Raw genomic sequence first — 18,882 nt, forward strand, 5'->3', positions numbered from 1 at the left:
GATCCTCTGCCGATAATCTTCTCTGCATTCCACTGATCCGCCGTAAAAAACACGGCGGCCTTCGGTTTTCTTTCCTAGGTCCCACTCTTTGGAATTCCCTCCCCTCTTCTTTTCGCCATTGCCCCACCTACGAACTGTTCCGAAAAACCCTGAAAACACACCTTTTCAAGTTAGCCTTTGAGTAATGCTCCCTGCCTCAGTTTGTTGTGTCTGTTATGAGCGCCAAGAAACCGTCTCGGTGTACGTGCGCGGTATAAATTCTTTAACATAACATAACCATCACTGAAAAAACCTTATTGAAAAGACTTAATTCAGTGTTTAAAGTTCAGGCTGAATTCTGTTTCGACAGTGCAGCATTCCAGTGCAAAATCAAAAGTACAGGTGATAGTCCTACTTTGCTGGAATATGGAAGCACATACCCAATAGATCCATAGATACTGCCAGGTTCTGATTTGCGTGGTCTCAAGGATTTGAGCTTTCAACACAGTGTCAAGCCCAAAAACACCCAACATCGCCCTGAAACTATATGTCCTATGTGTAAAAAAGACATGAATATGCAAGTTTCCATAATAAAATTAAAAGCTTTTTTTCTGTACCTAACGTTCCTAAAAGAAGAGGGTGTTTTATTTCTTCCAGAATCTCTCAAGATAATATCTACAATCTTCATAATATTAAGTTTCATTATTCACGGACTCCACATTCAAGGCACATTTATTTTCAAGGTTGGGCGCCTTCTACATTGCTTTCTTTATGGTGGAACCTCCTATTTTCTCAAGTCACATCTGAATAGGCACGTCTTCACCTGGCCTCTACGCTCTCAGCACGCAGTAATCCTGAGCGTAAATGGTTGAGGTTTCCTGGGGTTCACTCCCTCCCTCTGGAAAGATCTCCCTATTGATCTTCTTAGGATCTCTCCTACTTCCATTCAATTAAACATCTTGCTTTGTAACCAACTGAAAATTTGAATCCTGCACAAGTGTTTTTAGGCTTGTGCTCTGGCTCCAGAGCGGTGCAGCTCTATGCCATGAAGAAAAATAAACAGCTTTCTGAATTTATTATCAGTTGAGTGACGCTTTGAATGTTCTATTTTACAGTGCGAACAAACAAAAAGACAATAAAATAAAAATCAAATGAAGAAAAACTTACTCTCGTGACTGACGAGTGCTGCCAGGTGAGCATGGCCTCGTGGATGAGGAATTGCCCTAAAAAGGAAGATGAGATGAGACTTGAGGAGCAAAAAGCTAAACAATGCATTACACATAAGGACAAAGTCAGTCCCTAAAACATATACCCAGTTTAAGGCGTTTAGCTTACAACCAATTTCAACCTTCAACAGTAAGAATATGTTGTATTGCTACAATTTTGCATAATACGGTTGAATATGACATGCTCTAGGGATATGTAAAAAGCAATGATTCCATACATGTAAATTGAAAACATCATATACAACAATCATTCGAAATACTATGAAAGTTGGATTCATAAATGGCAGTTCTTTTTCTATTTAGGTTCAAATATATTAATGTTTTTAATGCACCAAGGCTGTTCTATGTATGCCTGAAAAAGAGAGGCACACTGTCATCTGACCGGTTTTCTTTCTGGGCAATTTAAAGGAACTTGGTTTTTCACACCCAAGATCAGGCATCTGGAGGGCCTTAAGAAGAAGCCCAGTGCGTATTTACAGGCAATCACCTTAAAACATGCTCTAATGATAATCTGCAGGTGGTACTGGACAGACGAGGGGCTGACAGTTTGAAGCACTGCTCCAAGCCTGTCCCCTGCCGAGAATCAATTGTTGATGCTTACGTTATTGGCAGTGGTAGGAGAATAAGAGACAATCCAATATCTCCCATCTGAGTCAAAGTAACAAGGCATGAAAGGTCAGATCAGGAGTATGCAATGTGGGATCAGGCAATGTGTTGGTTAACAGGAACTAGCAAGTGCCTACTAAGTGGGACCTACCAAGAAAAAAAGGAAAGACAAAACACAAGGAATAGGCGTATGTCTGCCTACTGGAATATGTCAAGTATGTACTTCCTGAATAACACCAATACAATTAGATAAATAAGAACAATGTGCTAATAGAATTAAACACTGGTGTATGGCAACAGTGCCCCAGCAATGCGATTAGAGGGAACTGAGAAAGATGCACAATTACTAGAAACTGGCACGTATGTACATTTATTGGAAAGGAGGAAGAACATGCACTGAATACAGGGGAGTCTGCATCGACTCAGGTCCTCCGATGAAGAAGGGTGGATGGGTGTGGTAAAGGAAAGAGCAAGGCAGGTATCACTATTACAAGCTCATCCACTGAATATACCAACTTTTGAAAAGAACAGAAGAGTTGAAGGGGAAGAGGATGAGAGCTGAATGCACACTCTTTGCCTCCCCTCCGCTGTTACCCTGCACCCCTAAAATACCCAAGCCAAATACTTGAGGGCATGGTAAGGTAGGGTAAAGTTTATTGTTAAGTTCATTAAAACCTTAACAATTTTACTATTTGTGACAACCATAATTAAAAAACAGAAATTTTAAAATCCTTCATCAGTTCAGTAAGCCAAATTCCAGACGCAGTTGTGCTGGAGACGTCATTTGAGGAAGGTGAAAGACTGTTTTAAAGATGCTAGTCGTTCGATTGTTAAGAAGGGTTGCATCTTTTTCTTGCAAGGCTACTCTGGCATATGTTAACCACATTGCTGCTGCACTGATTTTTCCCCAGTGCTGGAAATTGCCATTTTGCTGTTTCCATGACGAGCTCAGCTCGTCATCAGCACATGACACCCGTGGGTGATGACGAGCTGAGCTCGTCATCAGCATCGAAAGGGTTAAAGTTGGGAGTGTTTTCACCGTTAGTACCGCCAACAGTGGTTAAAATGAAGGGCCCTCCAATTTTGATGCCAGTGTCTTGTAGGCAAAAGGTAATACACTAGCCCGTTGAGCTATATAATTTTTATGCTCTCGATAATTTAGTTTACTGTCAATATAAAATCGCAGGTATTTGTAGCTCGACACATTTTCGAGGGTTTACCCTCCAGCCGGATGTTGTACGCACAGGTTAGCCGGTTGCTAATAAGCATAGTTTTGGTTTTTGCTATATTAATTAATAGCTTATTAGCGGTTAGGAATCCCATAACACCAGTTATTAGCCTAGTGAGGCCAACCTTGGTCTAACTAAGTAAAACGATGTTGTCAGCGTATGCAAGGTGCGAAATGACTAAGGTACCCAAATGTGGGGAGTGAGTTGATTCTATTGAGTTTTACCGATAAGTATGATAAAAATAAATTAAATAAATGAGGAGCCAGCACGCAGCCCTGCTTCAAGCCCCTGTTCGTGTATAATTTTCTTGAGACTCTTGATCCGTCTCCAAGTTTCACAATAACCCATGTGTTTCTGTAAAATGGGAGTAATCCTTTTGAAATCCTTTCTGGAAAGTTCCATGATCATAATTTGGCCCACAATAACTTCCTGACCATGCTGTCAAAAGCTTCTTTTAAGTCAAGGAAGCAAAGATGTAACCTCTGTTTATTTGTTTTGCATTTTTCTGCTATTAATGAGATAGATAGAATGTTAGAGATTGTGCCAATTCCTTTTCTAAAGCCTGTCTGGTTTAAGAGGATCAGATTTAGGTCTTTTTTTTTTTAAGTTTGAAAAGCTTTATTGAGTTGAAGAAAACAATGTAAAACATCAGTACAATAGCACAAATAAAGAGCAGTAGGAATTAAAATAATGGTGGAGAATAATATGCCATAAACAAGAAAGGCCCCAAAAGGGGAAAACGCTATACAAAGAAAAAATGCTTTTATAACTTTTCATTTTGTGGGGAAGGAAGAGAGAAAGAAAGAGGGAAGAAAGAGGGAAGAAAGGGGAAAAAAAGGGGGGATGGAAGGGGAACAGCAATAGAAAAATATATGGTAAGAGAAATAAAGAGGTATGAAATACAGAGAAGTTCACAGTAATAATAATAACAGTAATACTAAATATAACAATAACATGTGATCAAGAGGCACTTTTAGATAAAAAGTCCGTTAAAGGGGACCAAAGTAAATCACGTTTTATCAACAATGGAATAGAAGAAGCACATGCACGATCTAGTCTATGATGATGGCAGAGCAAATTCCACCAAGCATTATAAACCACGTTTGTAGTGTCTTTCCAATTAGTTGTTATAATTTGAAAAGCGATAGCTATGCAAAGATCAATAAATTTACGAGTATGGAGTGGGACATCCCAAACTGGGGCCAAACCACCCAGGAATACTGAAGAAATAACAAAGGGAACATTAGTAGATAAAATCTTATTAAGTGTAGACCAAAAGTGGGACCACATAAGTTGGACCTTAGGACAAAGAAAAAACATGTGAACAAAGTCACCAGGAGTGCAGGAACAGGACCAACACTTCTTAGTGTCTAACAATTTAAATTTAAACAAGTCACAGGGAGTATAAAATAATCTATTATAAAAAAAATAAAGGGTTTGTGTGGTACTAGCGGAACGAGAGGTGGAATGAAGTTTGGACCAAATAGAGTCCCAGGTAAGTGAGGGGAAAGTATGATTGAGGTCCGATTCCCAGATAAGTTCGAGATTAGTTTTAGGCCTGTCAATAAGTGAGGGAGAAAGTAATTTATAAATAGCAGAGGCCTTAAGGGGAACCTGAAAGTTAGGTGGGGAGGCAAGGAGGGGAGGTGAAGAGGATGAAGGAGTGTTGTGTAGGATAACAGTGGATAGTTTGGGTAGAAGTTCATGAAAGTGTATGTAGTATTTGTTAGAGATACCGAAGGAGTCACGAAGTGCTGGAAAGGTTAATAAGAAATTGTCAGAAATAAGATGGCGGTAAGTGAGAATTCCTTTGTCAATCCAATCCTTCCAAAAGAGCGCACGATTGCGTAATTTAAGAGATTTATTATACCAAAGTGGGGTATTCATATGAAGAGTAGATGGTACAGAGAATGAACGAAAAAGGGCGAGTGTTAAAGCTTTGGAGTGTTTGAAAATAGGAGAAAGTAGTTTAGGAGGTGGTTGAGTGAGATTGGAGGCAGTAAGGAAGGAGAAGGGGTGAAGTTGAGCCAATTCCAGAGAGCTCCAAGCCGTAGTAGGAGGAGACGATGTATCAAGAAAAGGCCAAATTTGCTTGAGAGTAAAAGCAGAATGAAAGCGTGAGATATTGGGGAAGTTGACACCACCAAGATGTTTAGGTTGTTGAAGACGGGGGAGAGAGACTCTAGCCTTACGCTTATTCCATAGGAATTTGGAAAAAAGACTATTGATAGACTTAAAAAAGAAATGGGGGAGAGAGATAGGAAGCATGGAGAGACAGAAGTTAACAATAGGAAGGAGCATCATTTTAATAGTGGAGAGACGACCCCACCAGGAAAGAAAAAGAGGGGACCAACGTTCTAATAGAGAAGAGAGCTTTTTAAGGATATCGGAGTTATTAATTTTGATAGTTTCTCTAATAGTGTTAGCATATAAAACGCCAAGACATTTGATAGAGCCAGAGTTCCATTGGAAACCAGAACCCTGAAACATGTGAGGAAGACAGAATTTATTGAGGGGAAGGACTTCAGTTTTATCAATATTTAATTTATATCCAGAAACAGAGGAATAATCATGTAATAAAGAAAAGAAAGCGGGAAGGGCAACAACAGGGTTAGAAATGTAAAGCAAAATATCGTCTGCATAAGCAGTAAACTTACCGTATTTTCCGGCGTATAAGACGACTTTTTAACCCCTTAAAATGTTCTGGAAAGTTGGGGGTCGTCTTATACGCCGGGTACCAAATTTGACAGTATGTTTTCATGCGTTTTTATATAGCGCGGACTTCACCCGAAGGTGTCAGACCGCTTCTCAATAGGAAATGGTGCAGCTTAACTTTAACAGAAGACCAATGCTGTTTTTTTCTGTGGCAAGAGACAGGATTTTCAGTTGCCACATGGTGATGTCCACCTGTGCATGAGCATTTGCAAACTTGTGCCAGGTACATAATATGAGGCCATGTTGTTTGCAGAAGTTCTAGACGAATAACGCAAGTCTCTGGAAGCCTTATTATTGGTCCTCAATAGCATTAAGTATTCTGGGGAACTATGTGCTACTAGCTTGTTTCCTTTTTCACTGATGTAATAAAGTTCAATCGACAGTATGTAAGAAGAGCATGTGCCTCATTTACCTGTCCGCACAATGTGTGTACAATGAAATATAACAGATTAGAACTAAACCTTGAACCTAATGCCAGTGGCAACACACATCTGAATTTAAGCTTATATACACATCCTGCGTTGGGCTGCGCTGGAAGTGGGGGTAGTCTTATACGGCGAGTATAGCAAGAAACCTACATTTTATCAACAAAAGTAGGGGGTCGTCTTATACGCCGGGTCGTCTTATACGCCGGAAAATACGGTAATCTCAACATCTTTATAAAGAAAGCCAGAATAGGAAGGGGATTGGCGAATTTTCTCAAGGAAGGGTTCGAGTGCCAGAATAAAGAGAAGGGGGGAAAGTGGACAGCCTTGTCTGGTTCCTCTATGAAGGGGAAAATAATCAGATTGCATACCATTAATCCATATAGAAGTGGAAGGAGCAGAATAAAGCAACCGAACAAATTTAAGAAAAGTGGGACTGAAACTGTGCCAGCGAAGGGCGCCAAACATAAAATCCCAGTTGACACGGTCAAATGCCTTCTCGGCGTCTAGAGTAATGGCCGCCAAGGGACTGTCCATTTTAGCAGAAAGATGAATGATATTAAGAAGGGTTCTAGAATTGTCTGTAATGGATCTTCCCTTAACAAAGCCGGATTGATGAATGTTGACCAAATCAGGGACAATGGAATTAATCCGTAATGCCAGAATTTTCGCATACAATTTACAATCAGTATTAATGAGGAAGATGGGTCGGTAATATTTACATAGGGAAGGGTCCTTATCTTTCTTGGGGAGAAGAACAAGCATAGCCTGCGAAAAAGAACCTTTAGATTCACCAGAGGAGAGAAAATGGTTAATTAACTGAAGAAAATGAGGAATCAAGATAGATTTAAATTGGAGAAAGAAACGAACAGTAAAGCCATCAGGGCCAGGTGTCTTATCTTTGGGGAGAAGAGAGAGAGCAGCAAGAATTTCCTTTTCTGAAAGCGGGGCATCAAGAGAAGAGAAATCCAACGAAGGATTAGAAGATTTAGGGACAGAGTTAAAGAAAGAGTCTAATTGCTCTGCAGAGGGGGAAGACTCAGGAGTATAAAGAGAAGAATAAAATTGAACAAAGCAATCCAACATTTTGGCATCAGAAGACTGGAGCGAGCCTTGTGAATCTTTAATCGAGACTATTTTCGATTTCTGTTTTTTAATTTTTAGATAATTTGCCAGAGCCCTACCAGCTTTATTGCGACCACCATATATCTTCGCATTAAATTGAAGAAGCTGATTGGAGGCCGATTCCCAGGAATGTTTATTAAATTGCAGTTTAGCGGAAATGAGAGAGGACAGAGAATCGGGAGAGTTAGAAGTGTAATAAAGATGCTCTAGTTCTTTAATGCGTTTTAGATAGGAGGAAGCCTGGGATAGTGCTTTCTTTTTTTTACGTGAGACAAAGTCAATAATACAACCCCGAGCAGTGGCCTTGAAAGCATCCCAAAGAAAGTGAAAGTCAGAGGTGGAGTGTAAGTTGGTAGTGAAAAAGTCATCCATGAAATGAGTGAAGTGTTCAATGAAAGTGGGATCAAGTAAAAGGGAGTTGTTAAAGCGCCATCTGCGGGCCTGAGGCGTGGGAGAGGGGTAATCCATATCTAAAATAACTGGGGCATGATCTGAGATGAGGATAGAGCCTATTTCTGAGTTGGTCATAAATTGGAAAGCATGGTGGGAGAGAAAAATATAATTAATACGGGAGAGGGAATTATGCACAGGAGAAAAAAAGGAAAAGTCCAGAGAGTCAGGGTGGGACAACCTCCATGAATCTATAAGGCCTCTGGAGGAGATGGCTTTGTGGAAGGACTTTTGCATTTTGTTGGGAAGATTTAGGTCTTTAGACCAATCGACTAAATCTTCCAAAATCAAAGTGGCTCAGTATATTGAATCGATGTCCAACAATGCAGTAAGTCTGTAGTTTGAGGGATTCGATCTACCGCCCCCTTTATAAATTGGTATTAAAATAGAGTCTTGCCAACTGTCAGGGATTAGACTAAAAAGCTCAGCTTCGGCAAACAGATTCTCGAGGTGGGGGCTTCAGAAAGCTGGATTGTATTTAAAAAAGGCTTGGGGGATACCGTTGGGCCCTGGGGCACCGTCTTTTTTTACTTTTGTTTATTATGCTTTTTATAGCGTCTGCTAAATAAGGGAACTTATATGGAAGATCCGTGATGTTGATGCAGCTGGATTGGGTACCAACCTCTTGAGTTTGGGAACGGCTTATGATATCCTGCATAGTCTGCACCTGTTCAGGAATGTGATGCCTTATTTTGAATTTCAGGGCTATATAATTGGCCCAGTCCTGTCCCTGTACATTTGATGATAGAGTGTTCCTTGGCTGATTCAACTGGTGCTTTGCAAGCCAGAATTTGTTAGAGTTATGCTGTCTCGCATTATGTATTAGTCTTACCCACTTGAGGGCATGGACGCGCGATCAGGAAGAGAAGTGACTGCGCTCAGTCATTTCAGTTCCTACATCTAATTATTTGCTCTCAAACGCTTTGCTTGGTCAACCCCCTATGAAAATCTCCATATGCTTGCTATTGATAGACAAAAGGAATTTCCGTTATCATTAACTGCTCATCACTTCATTGGATTTTCCAGAAAGAAACTTGTATTGAGGCATGCTAAGACACAGAAGTAGCAACAATCTATGCATGAGAAATGCCTTTTCCAGCACAAAACATGTAACAAGTTTATAACATTTAAAAAACATTGTTTAGCTTAAGAGTGTGCTAGCGGAGGAGCCAAGCCAGCGACCGCGATGGCCGCCTGACTCCTCAGCTCCGCTGACCCGCCCGCCTTCTGCTCGAAGCGCAGCAGATCCTGATCACTATCCTGACTGAACACCGGCGCTTCTGAGCCGCGCTGGGCTTCCGACCCGAATGGTGTGTTCCCCGTCGGCCAACTCGCGGTGGAACCGGAGATCTGCCTTTGTCCTGCCCCACCACGGCGCTTGAGGGAACGGGTCTTTGTTCTCCGGAGAGGCTGCCTCTTGACTCGGCAGCCGCGGACGCCTGCAGCGGGAGGGGCCGGAGGCTACTGTGACACTGTTGCAACGAATGCTACAGTGTGCCGCCCGGCCCGCCCTTCCAAGTTTGCTTCCATACTACATCAGGAGCTACATTGTATCCCTCACCCGTCCCAGGCTCGGCGCTGGGGGATTTTACTATTCTTTGGTGCCGTGGTGGGCGCCATTTTACCAGGCGCTCTGCATCTTTGCTGGTAGCCCCCGGGGGTTCCATGAGACGCTCCCCATGAGGCCAGTTTCTTACGGCAGGACCCGGACGGCGGGTGTTTAACCTTCTTCGTGGAGTAGTGGTGATTGCGCCCATTGCTTGCATTATCGGCTTCGCCTTGGAGATGGGCTCAGGCAGCCACTACAGTGGACGACAAGATGGCGACGCCCTCTGGGTGCGGGACTCTGCTGCTGTGGAGCCCATTGCCCTTGCAGATGTCTTCCTTGCCCTGCACGATCTGCGGTCATCTATGCGGGCTTGTGCCCGTGATCTGGGAGACCGACTGAATGGAGTTATGCCCGGGGGGCTCCCAGGCGACTGCGCTGCTGGCTGTTCCCCGCCGGACCTGCTGTACCCGGTGACCGGCGGATGGGACCCGTGTACCCCGCCGTGTGTCGAGACATGGTACACCCCGGATGACTCGGCTGCTGTGCCCTCTACTCTAGAGATGTTTGGGAGTGCGACGCTGGACCCTGCCCACCGGCTGGATAGTGCTTGCTGGTCGATTTGCTACGTGTCCACCTTGGGATCCCCCGGAGGGCCCCCCTGCTCTGCCATGAGATTGTTGCAACGGCCCTGGCCAATCGGCCTTCAGGTACTGCTGCTGGGTTTCCACCTTTGCTGGGTAGCTACTGATTGTTCTGCACTATGTGGGACAGATTTCTGCGAGGGGCTTTTGCACTGGTGGTGGTCTTTGCATCTACGCCTCGTGTCCAAGATGGCCGCTGCCCGCCTGGACTTCGTTGCTGGGCTGGATCGACGGGGACAAGGCTGACACTATTAGTGTTTTGAACATGGTCGGTTGCTACATGGTTGACGGAAAAGTGAAACTGTAGTGATGGTCTATGCTATTACGGTGTCGGGTCGGGAGCTGAGGAGGGATGGCCGAGGGTGGTTTATTGACTGTCTGTTTCCTTTGCCTGGGCCCTCCCCCGGTCTTCTGTGAATTCCTTTCTCTCTTTTCTTCTCTTCTGCATTTCGGGTACTCTTTTGGGGCGACAGGCACTCTGCGAGGGGGGGGTAGGCCGTAGCCTCTGCATGTGTGTAGGGTGGGGCGGGTGTATTTGTTTCCTTTTGTTACTATGGGCCTTTTTATTCTCCTACTTTTACTCTCTCTCTCCCACTTTTTCCTGGGGTTTTTGGGTGGATCGATATGGTGTGGGTGGTACCTGCCGACCGTAGCAATGCTAGCTTACCTTTTCTCCTGTCGGGTCTTCTGCGGTCCATTGCTGACAGGAAATTGTTTGCGTAATAATGATGCTGATACTCACCCACTTATGTCCTGGATGGTCTATCTTGCCTCAGATCCTTTCTAGCCCCTTTTATGGACATACTAAAAACTTTAAAATTAAACCTCAATTCTCCTGCTTCCTGGTGGCGCATATGTTTTCAGTGTAACTTGATATTATCCTGGATGTGCTCCTATGTTGCCGGGACGCCTTTACCGTTTGCTATTGCACTTTAGATGCTACCGAGGCCAGCCGGATGGTTGTAGGCCCGTAATTGTATGGTTCAATTGTGCAATAAAGGTTTAAAACAAAAAAAAAAAAAAGAGTGTGCTAGCACCTTGCAGTAATAGAGTTTATTCATTCTTGATTTGGGTAAAGTTTCAAAACGTTAAGTTAACAGCCATCTCAAGAACTAACATATAAATCCTATTATTTCTCCTTTAAACGCAGATAAGAAGCATTATCAATACATAGGTCAGGTGGTCTGTAAATTGTGAGTAGGAATCTGTTTTAGTTTATCTGTGCTGTTATGGTATTTTTCCAGGCACAGAAGCTTTGTAACAGCAATAGCAAGAGATTCAACATTATACAGTATTATGGTATACTGCTAATAAAAGAAAATAAACCAATTTCATGCATTTTTCCGAAAAAAGACGTTTAATAAGGCAACATCTTTCTAATAAGACGGTCGCCATTTCCAGTCTTGTCAGATATTAGGAAAGCACTTACAATTTTAGGGAGTTCCCATCTATTCTGTCTTTCTACAATAAACCACGATTCTGAAAATAGTGTAGAGAACGGTTCCTGTATTTTGTAGTATGTAGATTTGAAACTTGTGTCTCTATGAATCATTCTGTTACTCCACCTTATGCTCCAGTTTTGTGAATTTCAGCAAGAGTACTCAAATAATGCTTACAACACTTCAAAAATAAAACTATTTCAAACAGCCGATGGACGGACATTGAAACTCTAAATAATATTTTTTGGGGGTAGGAGTGTTAATTAAATAAGCACAAACTTTTCCCTTATTTGTTTTTACTGGCAGCTGTATTGCAACCTGTCTTGCAGTGATTTTGTTATTTCTTTATCAGATTTATAGAACAAGATTGAAATTGCACCGCTGCTCAAAGTTATCATCTGATGGGCAAACAATACTTATATCTAATATATATCAGAGTTCGCTCCGGTATCAACAGCAATCTTTCAACTATTTCCCTCACTATTATAAAAGGTACGACAATCTATGTACGGAGGCCAACATGCTGAATGAAAACAACAGTCCAGTGAAGGTAAGTTAACCAAAGGCCAAGGTTACTTGCCTTGTTTCACAAGCTCTCTGTGATCATTAGCCATGGTCACTTTTACCATTAGAGGGGAGGGCGAGATTCAATTAAACGGTGTGCAAAAACCACATTTAACTTGCCACAACTACACGTCAGCTTAGTAGTAAAAGTTCGGATATACATTTTGTAGCAGCACAAAATACTGGGGCACAAGGAAAAACAGGATGTGAAAATGACGTAATGCACCTCTATAATCTTTTGGTTGCTGATGCGGATTTGAAGGAGTTCCTAACACCCCAACATCCTGCCCTCCATTACCAGTGTTCATTTTGGGTGCCCATGAAGGAAGTTTGCATTTAAAACAAACACTGTCACAAGAAGTCATGATGAAACCCAAATGGCCATTGGTCTTTGGAAAGAGGCATTGCGGGTAAACGTCTATAGTTAAGGGTTATTGATTGAGGTCCAAGCAGAGTTACAAGTTTATTACAGCAAAAATGCACTCCTCCCGGAGCGAATTAGCTCATACTTTCCTTGTAGAAATGTGTGCAGTGATGTGAATCTCATTAGTCAGCCGGTGATTCTACAGTGAATCTTTTTCCTTGGCCAGACCCTTCCTGGTTGTTTTCAATCTACAATCACAGAGTAATTTAGCACTTTTACATCAATGGCAAATCGGGGTATTGTGAACCAGGCAATTTGTCGGCACAACAGACAAGCTATCCTTCACCTGTTTCTTTATGCTTTTTGACATCAAGAAAATGCTTCATCTTTTCCCAGGTATCTTTACAAACATGGTTGTTCAATCTCTTATACTATTGCGTCTAGACTACTATAACTCTTATAACTCTTAATCTCATGCTGTCTGGTTGTTTATTGAAAGACCTTAAAGTATACTTACTGCCTCAGCCTGTCCGATGCTTGACATGAACAGAGGAGCTTGTATCTCAATTCACAGTGTGTGGCCTCCGGGCTACCCGTGCCCGTTGTCTGAAGGTGGGCCAGCAAAATACCTGGGCATCTGGTTTAATGAGGACCTACGATTCAGTGACCATATAAAAAAACAGGACGGGGGTCTGCTTTGGCACTCTCAAAACACTCAGAAAAATCTTTCCTTTTCTCCCGAGAGCAGCCAAGGAGACTGTCACCCGCGCTCTGATCCGGTCTAGGCTGGATTTTAATAACGCTCTGTTCTTGGGCTTGCCGGGCTATTTGCTGCGCAGGCTCCAAATTATTCAGAACGGCGCAGCCAGGCTCCTCTTCAATGCCCCAACGAGATCCAGCGCGCGGCAGTATCTACGGGAATTACACTGGCTACCGGTGGCCCAGAGGGTGCAGTTTAAAGCGATTACTTTGTCCCATAGGGCTCTTCACAGTCAGGGCCCTTCCTATCTTAGGAAGCGTTTTGCTTTCTATGTGCCAAATCGCCCTTTGTGCTCAGCGGGCAACGCCGGATGGTCGTTCCTCGCTTCCGCAGAGTGCGTTTGGGGGGCCAGTCCATCTCGGTCAAGGCTGCAGAGGCATGGAATACGCTTCCTGCTGATCTCCAATTCACCTCTGATTTTTAGCTCTTTAACACCTTGGCTGCTAGGTGTTTTCCCCCTCCTGTGCTGGAAATTAAGATACTTCTGTATTCATGACGAGCTCAGCTCGTCATCAGCACAGCTCAACTGTGCATCATGACGAGCTGAGCTCGTCATGAGCATCGAAAGGGTTAAGAAGCAGCTCAAGACACATCTGTTCAGCTTCATCCGCTAATTTGATTCTTGCTCCCACCTCTGCTCTCCCCCGCGCCAGGACACTCTTGAGTAACAGTGCGCGCTACAAATGTATTATAACATAACATCTATACACTGGCTGCCTATTCGTAAAACATCCATTTTCAAATATCGGTCTCGGTCTTTGTCACAAAGCTCACTATTGAGCCTCCTCTAGTTAATTGTGTATGCCTTTTCTCCGTTACAATCTAAATAGGAATTTGCCTTTCCAAGCTACCAATGGTGCATTGTAGCACAATGTCACCAAGCCCGGATTGGTTGGATGGGCATGGTTAGTTTTCGTAAACTTCTGAAGATAGATCTGTTTGAGAAGCCCATGCACTAGGATTATTTTTCAATCCTGAGAGTGTCTGCACTTAGCCTAGCACTAGGACACCCTTTATGTAGGGTGGATGATCAAACAATTGAAGATTTTCTTGCAGGAAGTGAAGTTTGTGATGAGACTCTATGATGCACTATCATATGTTTTTGGATTGTTAGAATAGCTATTTAATACAAATAATAATCAAGAGAAAAAATATTGATGCCCCAATGGCAAAGGTTTGCCTCAGAGAATCATATTGCAACATTTACTCTATTGAAGGATATTCTGGTTTTTAAAAACCTGGGGCCATATTCCTGAAGTACCCTGAGAGCGCAACTAGCAGGGCACTTTGGTATTACAGTAGGGGGCGCAGACGCTTGTGCACCCCCTTCTGTAATACAGACAGCTCTGTGGCACAAAGCGCCAGCACTATAATCAGAGGGTATTACCTCATTTGCATGGAGGGGTTGGGCAGAGGGAAAGAAGCTGTTAGGAGGCGCAATGTCAGTGCCTCTGGAGGAGGGGGGACCGATGACCCCCCCCCCCCCCCCCTCACCCCCCCAGACATCCCATTGCAGGCGGGTGCAGTCACTCACTACACCCGCCTGCAAAGGTATCTCTAATCTCCCTTCAAAGTGCAGGCGGGTTCCCGCCTGCACTTTGAAACACAGAGCATATTCAAATCAGCCGCTCTGTTTTCCACATGAATGTGCGGTCCCCAGGGGAGCGCAAGTTCACGGCTGCCTTGGGGGCAGTGCACCTAACCTATTACAGCACATTTTCCTTGTTTGCGTCAGGCGCACCTATTAAAAGGTGAACAAGGAGCAAATAAGGAAAATGCACTCTGTGATATGACCCCTGGAAACTCAGCTGCTGAGAGGCTCAACGTCAGAAAATGATAACCCACCTCTGTAATGCATTTCCTTTCATCTTAAGCTAAACAGTGAGTACTACATCAACACAGATGGATGGTGGCCTTTGTACAAGACACATCTCACGTAATCTGAAGCTTAGTCTAAGTGGATCATTCTAGTGAGTAGTAAGAACAAAAAAAAACATTTTGAAGAAGGGACAATTGTACATGTTCAAGATTACTCACATTTCATCCCAATAGGACAGTCAAAGAAATTTGTGAGTGTGCTGGGAATGTGTGTGGAAACCTCTCTGGATAAATTACACTGCACCATTAACCAAGAAAAGGAGCAAGGCAATAAAACATCCAAGACCTTACACGATATTATTAGGAGGACTTACAAGACTAAATTCCGGTTTGGTTTAAAGTTTTTCCCTCCACACGAAAACCATTTTATAGGGAATAAAAAGAAAAATAATGGGATACATGCTGCTCTTTGATAGAAAATTAATTTTCTTTGGCAAAAGAGTTTATATTAGAAAAACAGGGACACATGAAAGTACTTTGCATTAATTAAAATACTATAATGCTTATGTAGAAAACATACTTGCCAACTGTGATGTGAAAGTTCCCTGCTACTTTGTTGACATACAGATGCCCGTGTATTCTGCATGCGTCTGGAGGTTGCAACAAAGAGTCTTCCCTATTTGAAAAAACATAGCACATTTGTTAAAATAGAACCAATGAGTTACCCTTGCTCAAACTACATAGTGTGCATATTGGTAAGTGCATACCTTAGTATTTCAGAATGCTTATATTCAAGAATTTCATCGTCTCAAAACACTTTTTGTTGTTAACTTGTGTTTGCACAATGTCCAATTCATATCTTCTAAATAAAATGTGCAAATTATAATAATCTCTTCAATCAGTTGATAACCTCCATATCCGACAGAGATGGTTTCATTCTACAAGATATGACATTATAAGAAGTCCTAAACAATGTGCTACGTTTATAATAAATACAAAGAAAGTTTTGAAAGCGAGGCTAGTTTGAAAGCAACTTTTGTAGCATCACTTCACATTCACTGATTTTAAAAGTAAATGTGTAGTAATAATACATACATTTTAAAAAAAGCCATGCAACTCAAAAAAGGGAGGTACTATGAAGAGAGGATAGTATATTTCCCCTTTACCCCCATAATGAACAGAAGGGAAAAGAATTAAGTAGTGACCAACCCCTCTGATAGTCGATCCTTGTGTGATGCCTTTGCTACCGCCTTTAAAGAGAAAGTCAATGGGATTTTTAAGGACTTTGGTAGAGGGGACCCTCATCCTTCGCTATCCCGTAAGGGAAACATTCTAGGCAACTGTTCCTTTCCCATTTTTTTCCACTACACCAGATAAAGTGAGTTCTTTACTTTTAAAAAAAATCAGACTCACCTTATGACCCTTGCCCGGGAAAAATCTTGAAGTTGGTTCCTGACATTATTGTGAGGAACCTATCGCAGATGTTTAGTATCACGTTTGCTACTGGAACCTTCCCTTCTGTCTGCTAGCAGGCTTCTATCCTCCCACTTCTAAAAAAGTCCAATTTAAATACCAATGAAACTGCTAATTAACGTCCCATTGCACGTTTACCTCTCCCTGCACAAATCTGTGAGAATATAATGAATTTGGAGCTATCAAATACATTTCAAACAATCAGCTCCTAAACACCTCTCAGTATGGCTTTCGGCCGGGGCATAGTACAGAAACTGCCCTGGTCAAGGCAACGGAAGAAGTGAGGAAGGAAGTAGATAGTGAAGGTTCTGCAGTTATGATTTTACTGGACCTATCTGCTGCCTTCAATACTGTTGATCATACTACTCTAATTGGCTGTCTAAATGAAATAGGGGTGAAGGTGATCGAGCTTGATATTCTCTGCTCTTTTCTCAGTGACAGATCACAAACAGTAGCATAAGGGAAATTTAGTTCCTCACCTTTCTCACTGCCTTGCGGAGTCCCTCAAAGGTCATATTTGAGCCGCACTCTTTTTAATGTTTATGTAGCAAAATTGGCCCCTCTCATTAGAAGTTTCAACCTGGAAGTAACATCTTATGTGGACGATACTCAGTTGATAATTACAGCAGCCAATAATGACTCGTCGGGCCCTTTAAAATGCCGTAAATGCATCATGCCAATCAGTGACTGGATGAGTGGGCATCGCCTGAAGCTTAATTCAGGGAAAACCGATATCACTGTTTTCGGTAACCCCTCTCCAGGCTGGTTCACCAATTGATGGCCTGAATGTTTGCCCCAGCATCCTTTCCCAGTCACTAAAGCAAAAAAATGTGGGAGTCATTATTAATGACAACCTTAATATGAGTGCGCAAATATCAGCTATCAAGTCCTCAGACTACTAAATCTTAAAAATGATAAGAAAAAATCTTCCTTTTATCCCAGATAGCCACAGGAAAACTTTAATACCTCTTCTAGTAATTCCTAGGCTAGATTATTGCAATAGTATATCTAACTATTTTCAAAAACATATGCATAGACTACAACAGGTCCAAAATGCAGAGGCGAGACCAATTCTTAAACTTCCAAAATTCCACTCCATTACACAGGGACTTCGTAAGCTTCACTGGCTTCCTATCCTTAGTAAAGCTAAATTTAAAGCTGCTTAGCCCACAAAGGAACTCAGGTCCAGACTTTCATAGTTCAGCTTTTATGAGATATAAGCCCAACAGAGAACTCCAATCGGCAATTGCCAACCTGTTAGTTGTCCCCAAATTTATGAAGATGCAATGGGGTGGTAGAGCTATAGTCCTCAATACGATCAAACTTTGGAATTGCCTCCAACCTCATCTCAGAGCAATTCCTTCACCAACATCATTCAGGAAGGCGATTAAAACTATTTAGCCTCTAATTATCACTCGCTTGCCCTTTCAGACAGCGCCAAGACACCTTGTGGTAATAGTGCGCTTTAAAAATCTCTTAACATACCATAATTAGAAAGGATGCCTTTTTAAGTTTCGCCTGCACAACGCGTGCGCTGTGCTTGTGAATTCTATTGTATTTAATAGAATCCTTAAAAGGGACTTACATCCTGCCCTTACTTTTCAGTTGTTTGTCACTTATTTTTCCTCTGTTTCTATTGGTTGTAGCATACTATTTCCGGTTGTTCTTTGTGTGTTTTTCTTATCAGTGGCGTATGGCCCAAGTACACCTCTTCATCCTCTTTAGTTGAACTTTTGTTTTTAGGTTTTGCCTACACAGCGCTTGCGTTGCCGTGCGTGATCTGTTAACATCGCGCCCCCATCCTTAGATCGCGTGATCTCGACCAGAAGGTATTCAATCTCGTTAAATGAGTGCATGGGGAGATTAAATGATTTGCCCAGATTGATAAGCAGACGCCAAAACTAGAAACCACATCATTAAATAGCACAATCTCGACCCGAAGGTATTCAAGCACTTTACTTGGGAAAACAGGGAAATTTCATGATTCGCACAGAATCTGAGCAGACAGCGCGATTTATTTTTGTTTTGCATCGCTTTGCAGGCTATCTAAATTCAGTCTGTATTTGTTAGTGTTGGTCCTGTCCTTCCTTCAACCTCCCATAGCTACAGACCCTACCTTCCCAACCCTAATCACTGCTTTTGTGCTTTTCCCTTCTTTTTTTGCTCCTCCATTGTCTACTTCAGTGGCTTTTATTTCTTGATTTTCTCCCAATAGACTGTTTTATTTTCAGCATAATCCGCCCGCCTCCAACTTAGTTTCTTCTCTCTCCTACATGGCCCCATCCATTTTTTATACACACATGCCCTCCCCCGACCCCCTCCCCCCCACGGTCACCACCTCTCCCATTCATGTAGTTGGCGAGCAGTGGCTTTACTGTGTGCAAACGGCAGTCACACTATTTATTTTAAACATACTTTAATGATTGGAAATAATCTCCCTGAAATATATACACTATGAAAAGCCCTGGAGTTCTGCATCGTGTTGTTAATTTCTGCTTCGGTCACACCTCGTCAGCCCA

General features: G+C 42.4%; 1 protein-coding gene across 2 annotated transcripts in view; it reads right to left on the reverse strand.

Annotated features, from left to right (window-relative positions):
- Window positions 1-18,882, reverse strand: part of LOC147659505 (endoplasmic reticulum-Golgi intermediate compartment protein 2-like) — a 234,829-nt gene that overhangs the window by 167,176 nt on the left and 48,771 nt on the right. For both annotated transcript variants that reach the window (XM_086951692.1, XM_086951691.1), the window contains 2 exons: window positions 15,471-15,566; window positions 1,147-1,202 (listed from right to left, as the gene is read on the reverse strand). In XM_086951692.1, coding sequence (XP_086807818.1) covers window positions 1,147-1,202; window positions 15,471-15,566 — 152 coding nt within the window. The remainder of the gene's footprint in view (window positions 1-1,146; window positions 1,203-15,470; window positions 15,567-18,882) is intronic.

The sequence above is a fragment of the Lissotriton vulgaris genome, unplaced genomic scaffold (assembly GCF_964263255.1).
Source record: "Lissotriton vulgaris unplaced genomic scaffold, aLisVul1.2 SCAFFOLD_703, whole genome shotgun sequence".
Taxonomy (NCBI): Eukaryota; Metazoa; Chordata; class Amphibia; order Caudata; family Salamandridae; genus Lissotriton; species Lissotriton vulgaris.